The sequence below is a fragment of the Neoarius graeffei genome, chromosome 12, assembly GCF_027579695.1.
Source record: "Neoarius graeffei isolate fNeoGra1 chromosome 12, fNeoGra1.pri, whole genome shotgun sequence".
Lineage (NCBI taxonomy): Eukaryota > Metazoa > Chordata > Actinopteri > Siluriformes > Ariidae > Neoarius > Neoarius graeffei.
In genome coordinates this window covers 21,369,201-21,381,746 of record NC_083580.1, presented here as the reverse complement: position 1 = coordinate 21,381,746, position 12,546 = coordinate 21,369,201, and the positions used below count along the sequence as shown (strand labels likewise).

General features: G+C 43.7%; 1 protein-coding gene across 2 annotated transcripts in view; it reads left to right on the top strand.

Moving 5' to 3' along the window:
- notch1a (notch receptor 1a) overlaps positions 1 to 12,546 on the top strand; it is a 54,134-nt gene that overhangs the window by 20,594 nt on the left and 20,994 nt on the right. For both annotated transcript variants that reach the window (XM_060935668.1, XM_060935667.1), the window contains 11 exons: positions 537 to 650; positions 1,037 to 1,156; positions 1,940 to 2,092; positions 2,216 to 2,444; positions 2,609 to 2,810; positions 5,399 to 5,552; positions 6,243 to 6,427; positions 9,942 to 10,074; positions 10,962 to 11,219; positions 11,470 to 11,582; positions 11,758 to 12,332. In XM_060935668.1, the coding sequence (XP_060791651.1) occupies positions 537 to 650; positions 1,037 to 1,156; positions 1,940 to 2,092; positions 2,216 to 2,444; positions 2,609 to 2,810; positions 5,399 to 5,552; positions 6,243 to 6,427; positions 9,942 to 10,074; positions 10,962 to 11,219; positions 11,470 to 11,582; positions 11,758 to 12,332 (2,236 nt within the window). The remainder of the gene's footprint in view (positions 1 to 536; positions 651 to 1,036; positions 1,157 to 1,939; positions 2,093 to 2,215; positions 2,445 to 2,608; positions 2,811 to 5,398; positions 5,553 to 6,242; positions 6,428 to 9,941; positions 10,075 to 10,961; positions 11,220 to 11,469; positions 11,583 to 11,757; positions 12,333 to 12,546) is intronic.

Here is a 12,546-nt window from a genome sequence, read left to right as displayed (position 1 = left end):
TTTATACGCCCGTATACTACGTTTATTGAATCAAATCCATATAAAATACGGACATTCTGTATAGGTTGACATGTATGTACTCAACTAAGTAAAGAAAAACGACAGTCCATCATTACTTTAAGAAATGAAGGTCAGTCAGTCCGAAAAAGTTTGGGATGAGTTGGACCGCAGAGCGAAGGCAAAGCAGCCAACGAGTGCTCAGCACCTCTGGGAACTCCTTCAAGACTGTTGGAAAACCATTTCGAGTGATTACCTCATGAAGCTGATTGAGAGAATCTCAAGAGTGTGCAAAGCTGTAATCAAAGCAAAAGGTGCCTACTTTGAAGAATCTAAAATCTAAAACATATTTTAGTTTGATTAACATTTTAAAGTTTACTAAATGATTCCTTACGTGTTGCTGCATAGTCTGGATGACTTCAGTATTAATTTATAATGTAGGAAAAAATAAATAAATAAAAACATCGAATTTGAAGGTGTTTCCAAACTTTTGACTGGTACTGTAGATGTATTTTTGTAATCTTCAATATCTGTTGCAGGTCCTAATTGCCAGACTAACATCAACGAGTGTGCATCCAACCCCTGCCTGAACCAGGGCACCTGTATTGACGACGTAGCTGGATATAAGTGCAACTGCTTGCTGCCCTATACAGGTACAAAAGCCACGCACATTCCACCTCGCTCATTGTTCTTCATTCACACACAAACACAAATGCACAGGCATCCTTCAGTCTGCTTCACACGGCCTTGTCTGGTGCTTTGTTGTGTTTGTGTTTGCATGAACATCCTTTTGCGCCTTTTATCAGAGTGGGAACTTTGGGTACATTTCCTGCATTTCTGCTTCCTATTTCCTGTTAAGGAGGAAGCTCAGAATTGCAGGAAATTGCTGACCACTATATTGTGTGCCTGGAAAGTGTCAAGGAAATAATAGTGCTGTTTAACAATGTGTATGTGTGAGAAGTGAACGTGTATGTGAATTTGTGGGCATTGTAGTGTGTTAAGTATATTAAAATGGTTTTTGTGTATTTGTGTGGCCTAGGCGAGCTGTGTGAGAGTGTGTTAGCTCCATGTTCCACACGCCCATGTAAGAACAGAGGTGTGTGTCGTGAGTCTGAGGACTACCAGAGCTTCTCCTGTGCTTGCCCAGCTGGCTGGCAAGGTAAGCATGCACATGTATGGGTCAAAGAACCATCTTTATTAAGTGTTTTAAAGTGCATATCACGGGTAAATTCAGGAGCAAGAGCAATGTAATTCTCCTATTTTATATTAAACTTGGGTCAAATATCTGTCACATTTTGCATTTTGTGCAATTTTTTTACCTTGTGCAATACCAGAAAAATTCAGTTGAAATCAAGACATTTGAGGCGAATTGGTCCGCCTCTGAAAAAACTTGGCGTTTGGATTTCCCGGGGAACATTGATTTTCATGACGTCACGTGCGGGACGCCTCCTTCTGAATCCTACATCAGCGCTGGTTTGTTTATGAGAAAACGGCCTGGTGGTTTTCTGCAAATTTCTTCAACGTTATCGCGTAATTATTAAAATGGTTAACAGATGTATGGTAGGAGGGTGTAGCAACACCAATCTTGATGGGATTAGTACTCATCGTTTTCCAAAAGATCGGACAATGAGAGAGAAATGGGAGCGCTTGGTCTACACAGGCTGTGCACTGAAACTGTGCAAGCTCGCGCAGCCTGCTGGCGCTTCCGCAGGTGACGTCACGAATCTGGCTCCAGACTCCCTTGGGATTTTTCCAGATGTGTTTTATTATTTTATTTTGTTCTGCTGTAGACAGATGGCCTTGTGCAAAATTACCCTTCTGGATGAGTGTGTAAAGGGACATACTTTCATATAAAAAAAAACACGAAATTGGTCCAGAATATGCACTTTAATGATGTCGCCATCATCTTTATCATTCTTACAATCTTTTACTTCTTCTGCAGGTCAGACATGTGAAGTGGACGTCAACGAGTGTGTGAAGTCCCCGTGCCGCAATGGCGGAGTGTGCGTGAACTCAATGGGTGGCTTCCAGTGCCGATGTAACCCAGGATTCACAGGAGACCTGTGTGAGACTGACATCGACGACTGCACTCCTAGTAAGATACACACATACACCGCAAAGCGCCCTGAGCACACACACATCGTATGCACTCAAAGTAAAGGTAAAATCTTGCCTGATTGATTGTTAATCTCCCTGTCTCTCTCTCTCTCTCTGTCAGACCCCTGCAGCAACGGTGGTGTGTGTTTGGACCGTGTGAACGGCTTCACATGCGTGTGTGTGGCCGGATTCCGTGGTGAGCGTTGCACTGAGGACATCGATGAGTGTGTGAGCGCCCCCTGCCGCAATGGGGGGAACTGCACAGACTGTGTGAACAGCTATACCTGCAGCTGCCCAGCCGGATTCAGTGGCATCAACTGTGAGATCAACACACCTGACTGTACTGAGAGGTAGCATGCACACACACAAACACACACCCATCAATACATACTAGATGTGTAAATATGAATAAACAATCCTGTCTTCATTCTTTTCTCCTCACTTATGCTAAAACTTTGTTGATGAAATAAAACACATTTTATACACAGCAGCATAACCCCATATGTGTATGCAGCTCCTGCTTCAACGGTGGTACATGTGTGGATGGGATGAACTCGTTCTCATGCGTCTGTCTGCCCGGTTTCACGGGCAGCTACTGCCAACATGACGTAAACGAGTGTGACTCAGGCCCATGTCTTAATGGTGGCACATGCCAAGACGGCTACGGCACCTACAAGTGCACCTGCCCACATGGCTACACAGGCACCAACTGCCAGGTATATGTGCACATACACACACACACACATATATATATATATATATATATATATATATATATATATATGTGTATATATATATATATAAAAAATATACTCCAACTTCTTATTTCATATTAGCTTCAGCTGTTTTTGGATGCAGATTTGCATGAACGTAGAACATTTAATGAATATTTTTATTTATAGACCTTTATATATATATATATATATATATATATATATATATATATATATATATATACATATATATATATATATATATATATATATATATATATATATTAGTGCTGTCAAAAATGTCGCGTTATTAAAGCGTTAACTTGACTCAATTTTAACGGCGATAATTTTTTTATCGCGAGATTAACGCTCTGTGACATGATGCCACGCCCCGCACAGCCAGAGTCCTCTGCCCTCCCCCGAAGAGCCACGGTGCTCGGCTTAGGTTTCGTTTTCCCATCGGCGGCTCCAGCTCCACTTTGCAGTGGCTGTGACAAGACGTGTTATGCTCTGCAATAAAAAAAAAACATTGGTACAACCAGTGTTCGAACTATGCCGATATTTTCGGGGGGGTCCCTTTTTTTCCCTTGGGGGGGGGGGGGGGTGCTTGCGCTTGTCTCAGAGCGCGGATCTCCATCGCGCGCTCACTTCGGATATGCAAATGCTTCCCGTTACACACGATTGCTATGTCAATAAACATCATTTTGCCAATATTTTAGAGACCCCCCAACATTTCCCAAATCATGTTTTCAAGGGATCTCATGTCTGTTTCAGGGGATCTCGGATCCCCCGTGTACCCCCGTAGTTCGAACGGTGAGCAAGCCCATTCACTTTTTTATGGTGATAAGAGAATTACAATGGTTTTTCATGTGACAAAAATGTGCGATTAAATTGTGATTAATCGCGAGTTAACTATGACAGTCGCGACATTAATCGCGATTAAATATTTTAATCGCTTGACAGCACTAATATATATATATATATATATATATATATATATATATATATATATATATATATATATTCTCATAGGGGGACTAACTGTGATTAAGGTTGTATGACAAAAGCAGCCCAATGACCAATCAAAAGCAATATCATTGCTGAATTGTATAATATTTACAATTTATCATATGACCTGTCAAGTGCACGAGAGAGGCGGATGTAAGCGCAGAGATGTTTATTATTATACAGTGCGATCTATACAAGAAGTGCAGGAAACGCACACAACAGCAAACAGTCCAAATCAGCAGGCAAGGTCATAAACACGAAAACAGGCAAAAGGTCGATCGAGGCACAAACGGGATATCGGAGGCAAAATGAGGACCAGGAACAGGAGTTGAGAAACCAGGAAAACAAGGATGGGAAACAAGGCTCGGGAATGCACACAGAACGTGGCGTAATACTTCGCCTCGCGTTGCCTTCAGCGCAGTCCTTAAATAGCCCAACATTTAGTTCACTGATTGAGGACAGGTGCGCCTTGTTCACAGCGCGCGTGCAGCCCTAGGCGCGCCTTCAGGTGCACGCGCCAAGGCGCACAGGACTGACATGACCCATATGGACCCACGTGTGCACTCTTAATAAAACCATTGGGAAAAGTCACATGACTGGGCAGACACGAATTTTTGAATCCAGTCTGGAAAAAGCCGTATGCAGCCCCGGACCCGTTTCCCTCACTTCCACCATTTTCTTTTTGTTCTGAATTGTTACTTTGAAAAATGACAACACAACTGAGCACAGTGAAAGTGAATTGTATTATCCAGATGATTTATCAGACACAGACGTAATTGAACAAGCTGAAATTGTCAAAGAAAATGAGAAAAATAAAAGGTGCTTTCGAGCAAAGAAATTCACTCGTTTAGACAAGGACAACAACAAGAAAACACTGTAAATAAACTCCAACATGAACGTTTTCAAAAGATTTCTTGCTGAAGTTAAGGAGGAAAGAGACATGTCATCCCCTCTAAGGAGCTAGACAGCTTTGACAAGCGAAGAAAAAAGGAAATTTAGACTACAAACCTGACACTTTGTCTTCCTGTTCACAAAGTATTCGACGCTACCTTGACGACAACAACAACAGTCATGATAAACATCCTGAAAGTTCTAATAAAATTGATTGGTTCGTTTTTTGCACACTGCTGTTCATTGTTTTCCACTTTGTATGTTAGTTAAAAAAGGTCAAATGATAAAAAGCTTATTGACTGACTTGGGTCGGGCCGGATGGGAAAATATTTGGCTCTGGGTTATTTATACGGACCTCGCTGCAATTGGTCCGCACGGTATGACCTCAAGCCAAATATTTTCCCGTCTGGCCCTTCCCTCAGTCGTAATTGAAGTATTTTTCCATGATGCAATATAACACATGAGCATTTTCTCTAAATAATGTTTCCCCAGGCCCTAAATTATTTGTTGAATGTGTGTATTTTATTTTCAAATCAACACAGTGTTCATTATTAGCATCACAAACAATCATACATTTGTACTGCAAAAGTTCAGGTTGTGGAGTATGTGGATATTAAAGAAGATGAAAAAAGGGGATTGTTATGAATGTCAGTTTATTAAACATGTCTGTATCTTTGTGTGTGGATTTCCAGAGCCTGGTGCGCTGGTGTGATTCCTCTCCCTGTAAAAATGGAGGCTCGTGTTGGCAGCAGGGTTCTTCTTTCACGTGTCAGTGTGCCAGTGGCTGGACTGGGATCTACTGCGATGTGCCCAGTGTCAGCTGTGAGGTTGCTGCTCAACAGCAAGGTAAGGCAAAGAGAGAATGTGTGTGTGAGAGAGAGAGAGGTCTCTAAGCGTCTGTGATCTCTCACAATGCAGTACTAATAAACTCACACTCTGCCCTATTCTTTCTCTTCGCTGTAAAACATTTCAGCCTTGTTTAGTTATGTCCGCTTACTTTTAATCTTTAACTCGGTGAGCTCTGAAAAGTGTTTTAATTTGAACTAATCTGTACAAGTTTTCAAAGGTTAGACTCGAACTACTTAGGCCTAGGTCACAACCGGACGTACGATTTTTTGGCCGTGCGATTTTTGGCGTTTCCCAAATCGCTGCGTTTTATTTTTGTTCTTGGAGAAAGACGCACGTTGGCCGTAAGTTTGTCTTGCAACCTGAAAAAAACGTAAGCGCCCGTAGAGTTTGTTTGACATGACAAAGAACCTCTGCGGCCGGTCTACGGCTCGAAAATCAGCACGTCACACGCGCGCCCTCCATGCGTTTCTTGCGTTTTTTGCACGTAGACCGGCCGTAGGAGCACGTACGGCCGGTTGTGACCAAGGCTTTAGTTGTCTTGACTAATTTTCTGAGTTGAAACAAAGACAATCATCACATTGAGTTAACGTGCATCTTCAATGCAGCAGGTGAACTTGCATTTCCAAGTGAAACCAATCTGAAATGTTTTACAGTGTTTCTGTCGGCCCATTCGTCTTTTCTCTCCAGGTATAACTGTGGCAGCTCTGTGCCGTAACGGAGGCCAGTGTGTAGACGCAGGCAGCACACACCTGTGCCGGTGCCAGGCAGGCTACATGGGCAGTTACTGCCAGGAGCAGGTTGATGAGTGTATGCCAAACCCATGTCACAACGGTGCAACCTGTACCGATTACCTGGGCGGATACACCTGCGAGGTATGAATTCACACAAATGCTGCCCTGTACATTACAGAAGGCGATGTAGGCCATTTATGCTAAGGACAGAATTGTTCATCAATTAAATGCCACAGTTAAGTTTGCAGAATGAGTCATATATGAGTGACTCAGAGGCAGGGCCGTTGACAGCTTTGGCTGGGCCCGGGACAAAATAATCTGAGTGCCCCCCCCCCCCCCCCCCACACACACACACACACACACACATATGCGCGCACGCACATCGCCACACAGCAACCACCCACACCCAACCCCTCTTTTCACAGTCTCCATTCACTCCAACCCTTTAATAACAGGTATTCCAAGCCCATTATAACAGTCAACCATTTTATTTCAACATTTCAACATATTTACAGTTTGAACATTTCCTTAGTCTGCAACTATTCAGGTGCGAAATGCAATGCGCCGGACTTTTGCTGTGGCAAAGTCGTCAATAAGGTCATTGAAGTCCAGCTTCTTTGCAAGTTCGCGCTCTATAGAGAGCATAGCCAGCCCATTGAGCCTCTCCTGTGACATGGTTGAGCGCAGGTAGTTGATAAACCAAAATGATTGTTTACGGGATGGAACTGGGCCTCAATGAGAACGGAGTTATGGCTTTCCCAAAATCTGAACATAGAAGCATCACCACTAGTGATGTGTACAGTGAGTTTTTCAGTGTATTTTTTGTCTTGTTTTTCATAAACGTCCTTTCCGTACTCGATTTAGAATGTTACAAAAAAAATTGACACCCTCCCAACCACGTAACATTAGCCTATCTGACCTGGGGGCTGACACGTTTATTACGGATAAACCAAAAGGATTACAACGTTCCCTGGATATAGAACTGGACCGAGAAGATTTCAAAATCTTAACGTGTAAGCAACAACAATAAAACAGAGGTTGTTTTATTCATTTAGGGCTTGTTAGGCTACTTTCATTAATTGCGCTTTTCATACAGGCCTATCATTTTTCACTTGAGCAAGGGAATTGTTTGAAGAGTATCCAGTCTAAGCGAAAGTTTAATGTTTTGCAACAGACTAACCTCAAAACACCCCATTTATAGCCCATTCATTACATTAAACTCTATCTAGCTGGCAATTTCACATGCCGTCGTATCTACACGGGATGATTTCCAACAAAATAAGGTTTAATTAACAAGAGGCAGCGTTCCACGGGCTTTCAGCTAACCGGAGTCCAGCTCAGCGCAGCTCAGCAAGCGTGCCTAAAACATTTGGATATGATTGCCACATACATATACACATACAAACAGCCACTCAAATCTCCACTGCCAAGCCTCTACCTCTCCAACGCCAGATCCATGTAAACAACACGGACGATTTGGAATTACCTTATTCTATTCTATAATCGGCTGGTCAGTGCTATACTCAATACTTAAGTGACTTACCCGTCCAATGAGGATTATTTTGTTTACAAGATGCCACATCTGAGTCGCTGACAAATCCTGAATTTCTGTAAAGATAACTGTGCAGAGATTTATAAGCACGCAGTGCTTCACCACTGAACAGCGAGGGAAAGTTGATGAGGTAATTATACACGTCCGGGTATTCCGCTGGCAGTTCAAAATCCGGTCGTGAAAACTCCGTCCAGTAAGCCATAAGGGTCACAAATCTGTAGATCGTTTATTTTAGACATATATCTAGTTATCTGTTCATTAGAAAAATGAGCCGTGTAGTCCGTCGGTTGAAACTGATCCATTCTGTACACGAGTGCAGCAGTATTCAGCGGTGTTTTTGACCGACAAGATGGGGGTTGTGTACTTTCCGGTCACGTGACTGCAAGATCTCTATAGTGCCGTGTTATTTGGCGCCTTAATCAAAGACCAAACCATTTCTGCATTAGGGGTGGTACGTGGGTTCTTGAATCTATTTTCGAAGACAATAAAGGCAAAAGAACCAGAAATCATTCATTGAATGCAAATATAGCACATTTTTCTCCCCCAAATCAACACATTTTGAAATGAAACAGAATGATTAATAGCATCTTCATGAGGGACCAGTTCTGGGCCCCCCCTCATGCTTGGGCCCGGGACAAAATACCTGGTTGTCCCCCCCTGTCGACGGCCCTGCTCAGAGGCAGATCCGGAGAATGTTGTGTCTGATAAACAGGATAACATGTCTCATAAACAAGCTGAAATATCGGAAACATAAATACTACCGATATCACCACCATGTGGGATTTGATATACAGGTAATCGTCGACTTACGACTGCGTTTGGTTACGACTGACCGGTCGTAAACCAATCTGGTCGTAAGTCGGCCTATGTTAAATGAACGTAAGTATATTGTGATGTGTAATGATATTGTAATCATCTTAAAGTCTTATTTTATCAACATTTACTTATTTCATTATCTTGGCTCATTATTTGGTTTAAGTCAAACACTGCATACTACACTGCGTACAGTACAATTCATTTAATATGTGCAAAACAAAAAAAACGAAATACAGGTGTGAAAAATAGAAAACATTTTAGTTTGAAACATACCAAAATACAAATGTAAAACATAGCAAAATACAAAACTTAGTGACCGCTGGCATCACTGGTGCTTGGCTGTGGGTCGTCTACGTCATCATCAGCTGTTGCAGCGCTCGGACTGGCGGGAGGATTTGCTCATTTCATAAACCAGGAGCTGGGGCGGAAACTGTTGTACGCGGCGAGAGGCTGGATGCTGGGCGCTGCCGGGAGCTGGGGCGGAAACTGTCGTACGCTCAGCTAGCTCAGCTGGGAAACACTTGCCAGTCATAACCAGACGGTCGTAAAATCAATCGGTCATAAGTTGCATACACTACCGTTCAAAAGTTTGGGGTCACCCAGACAATTTTGTGTTTTCCATGAAAAGTCACACTTTTATTTACCACCATAAGTTGTAAAATGAATAGAAAATATAGTCAAGACCTTTTTCTGGCCATTTTGAGCATTTAATCGACCCCACAAATGTGATGCTCCAGAAACTCAATCTGCTCAAAGGAAGGTCAGTTTTATAGCTTCTCTAAAGAGCTCAACTGTTTTCAGCTGTGCTAACATGATTGTACAAGGGTTTTCTAATCATCCATTAGCCTTCTGAGGCAATGAGCAAACACATTGTACCATTAGAACACTGGAGTGAGAGTTGCTGGAAATGGGCCTCTATACACCTATGGAGATATTGCACCAAACACCAGACATTTGCAGCTAGAATAGTCACTTACCACATTAGCAATGTATAGAGTGGATTTCTGATTAGTTTAAAGTGATCTTCATGGAAAAGAACAGTGCTTTTCTTTCAAAAATAAGGAAATTTCAAAGTGACCCCAAACTTTTGAACGGTAGTGTAGGTTGTAAGTCGACGACTACCTGTACATCCTAAATATTACTGTTAAACTATGTTAACGTTCCAGGTGTTGAGTCTGAAAGCACTACGTACGTATAAGAAAGCACTCACTGATGTTTCCTGACTGCTGCTGGAACTAAATTTGTATATTTATTTTCTTCTTCTTCTTCTTACTCTCTCTCTGGAAGTGTGTTGCGGGATACCATGGGGTAAACTGTAGCAAGGAGATAAACGAGTGTGTGTCTCAGCCTTGTCAGAACGGAGGCACCTGCATCGATCTTGTCAATACCTACAAGTGCTCCTGCCCTCGAGGAACACAAGGTGAGCAGAGACACAATCTCCTTGTGTTTAATTTCTAGCGAATGTCCAGTGTCAATAGATGTGTTCATTGCTTGCTAAAGAAGTTTTCATATTCTGCAGATTAAACCTTTCACGCAAATCTTCTCAAACACCAGAGAAGGCTTGTCGTAACATAAAACCGGATAACTTGTAACGTAAAAACCTGTAAACTTACAAGCTGCAATTTTACAACTCTACAGAATCAGATCTCTATTGGCCCTTTTCCACTACCCTTTTTCAGCTCACTTCAGCCCGACACGGCTCGCGTTTCGACTACCTCAGAGCAGCACGACTCAGCTCGCTTCAGCCCTGCTCAGCACCCAAAACTCGCACGGTTTTGGAGTGGGGCTGAAGTGAGCCAAACCGAGCCGAGTGGGGCTAGGGGCGTGAGGAGACACTCCCCTGTGCACTGATTGGTGAGGAGGAGTGTCCTCACATGCCCACACACGCCCCGCGAGCACGCTGGGATCTGTAAACACCGTAAACCCGGAAGAAGAAGAATTACGAATTACGAGAATTTCTGAAGCCTTATGCGCCTCGCCTCATCTATACGCTCTTGCCAGTATCTGTTGGCGTTGTCGGTGACAACAAGCCACAGCACCAAGACCAGCAACACTAGCGACTCCATGTCCTCCATGTTTATTGTTTACTATCCGGGTCGTGAGACTACCGCTTAAAAGGTCACTGATGTCACTGTTTGCGCCGCCTAACGACATCACGTGACGTCCACCCACTTTCGCTAACTCCACCCAATGTGTCCACCCACTTCCAGCCAGCACGGTTCAGCGCAGTTCATCCCTCTATGAATCCTATTTACATAGTAAATAATAATAAACATTTTTGTGCTAACTGTCTCTGTCACTCTGTAGGTGTTCACTGTGAAATTGATGTGGACGATTGTTCCCCGGATGTGGATCCCGAGACCGGCGAGCCACGTTGTTTTAATGGCGGGCGCTGTGTGGACCGGGTGGGTGGCTACGGATGTGTTTGCCCGCCAGGCTATGTGGGTGAGCGGTGCGAGGGTGACGTGAATGAGTGCTTGTCTGACCCCTGCGACCCAAACGGATCTTACAACTGTGTCCAGCTGGTTAACAGCTACCGTTGTGAATGCCGCACAGGATATACAGGTACGCGCAGACAAACGTCACTTAGTCATACACACACTCCCAGAGGCCTACTTAACGGAGCATGTCTGTTAACGTGTGTTAAATTGTTTTGCTAGAAATCACAATAGTAAGTTAATAATGAAACAGTGATGGGATTTAAGCATTTGTGTCAGTCATTTCAAAGCTTATTAATATTTATAAAGTTGACTGGGATCAGCTTTAATCAGCTGTGTGTGTGTGTGTGTGTGTGTGTGTGTGTGTGTGTGTGTAGGCCAGCGTTGTGACACTGTGTTTGACGGCTGTAAGGATAAACCCTGCAAAAATGGCGGAACCTGTGCAGTCGCAAGCAACACCAAACATGGATACATCTGCAAATGCCCACCTGTAAGTGCATACTACCTATACCTGAGAATTTTACACAAAGTTATATCTGCAATTCTAAGTAACTCTATACAGACAGCAAACTTTGCAACTATTTGTATGTCGAGAGTATGTACACACACAGCACAGAGGTACACAGCACACCATTTACAGCCAAGTTGTTGCTCTTCTGCTGTAGGGTTTTTCAGGCTCATCATGTGAGTATGACTCAAGCTCATGTGGCCCCCTGCGCTGCCGCCACGGTGCCACCTGTGTCCCAGATCCACGCTGCCTTTGCCCACCAGGTTACAGTGGACGCGAGTGCCAGGCACGCCTCGATTCTCCCTGTGCTTCCAGCCCGTGCTACAATGGTGGCACATGCCAAACATCTACAGAGGCCCCATTCTTCCACTGCCTGTGCCCATCACACTTCAATGGCCTCTTCTGCCACATCCTAGATTATTCATTCAACGGGGGCCGGGGTCTGGACATCACCCCTCCCCCGGCTGAGTCAGAAGAGGCGGAGCCGCGTTGTGAAGTGCCACAGTGTGAACAGCGAGGTGGGGACAGTGTGTGTGACGCAGCATGTAACAGCCACGCATGCGGCTGGGACGGCGGTGACTGTTCACTCAATTTCGACGACCCCTGGCACGAGTGCAGCGCTGCCCTGCAGTGTTGGAGGTATTTCAACGATGGCAAGTGCGACATGCAATGCCAAAGTGCTGGCTGTCTCTACGATGGCTTTGACTGCCACCAACTCGAGGGCCAGTGCAAGTAAGTCTCTCTCACACACAACCAAACTTACACAGAACTCTGACTTAATTCTGACTTGGCATAAATGTTTTTTTTTTTTATCGTTTCACTTAAATGCGACTGAAAAAAATCCAAAAGCATTCTTCATGAAATCAGGAGGCGCTCTTTACTGATTACCACTTCCATAGAATTCCATATAGTTATGTAGGTTAGAATATTATCTGATTTCAACAGT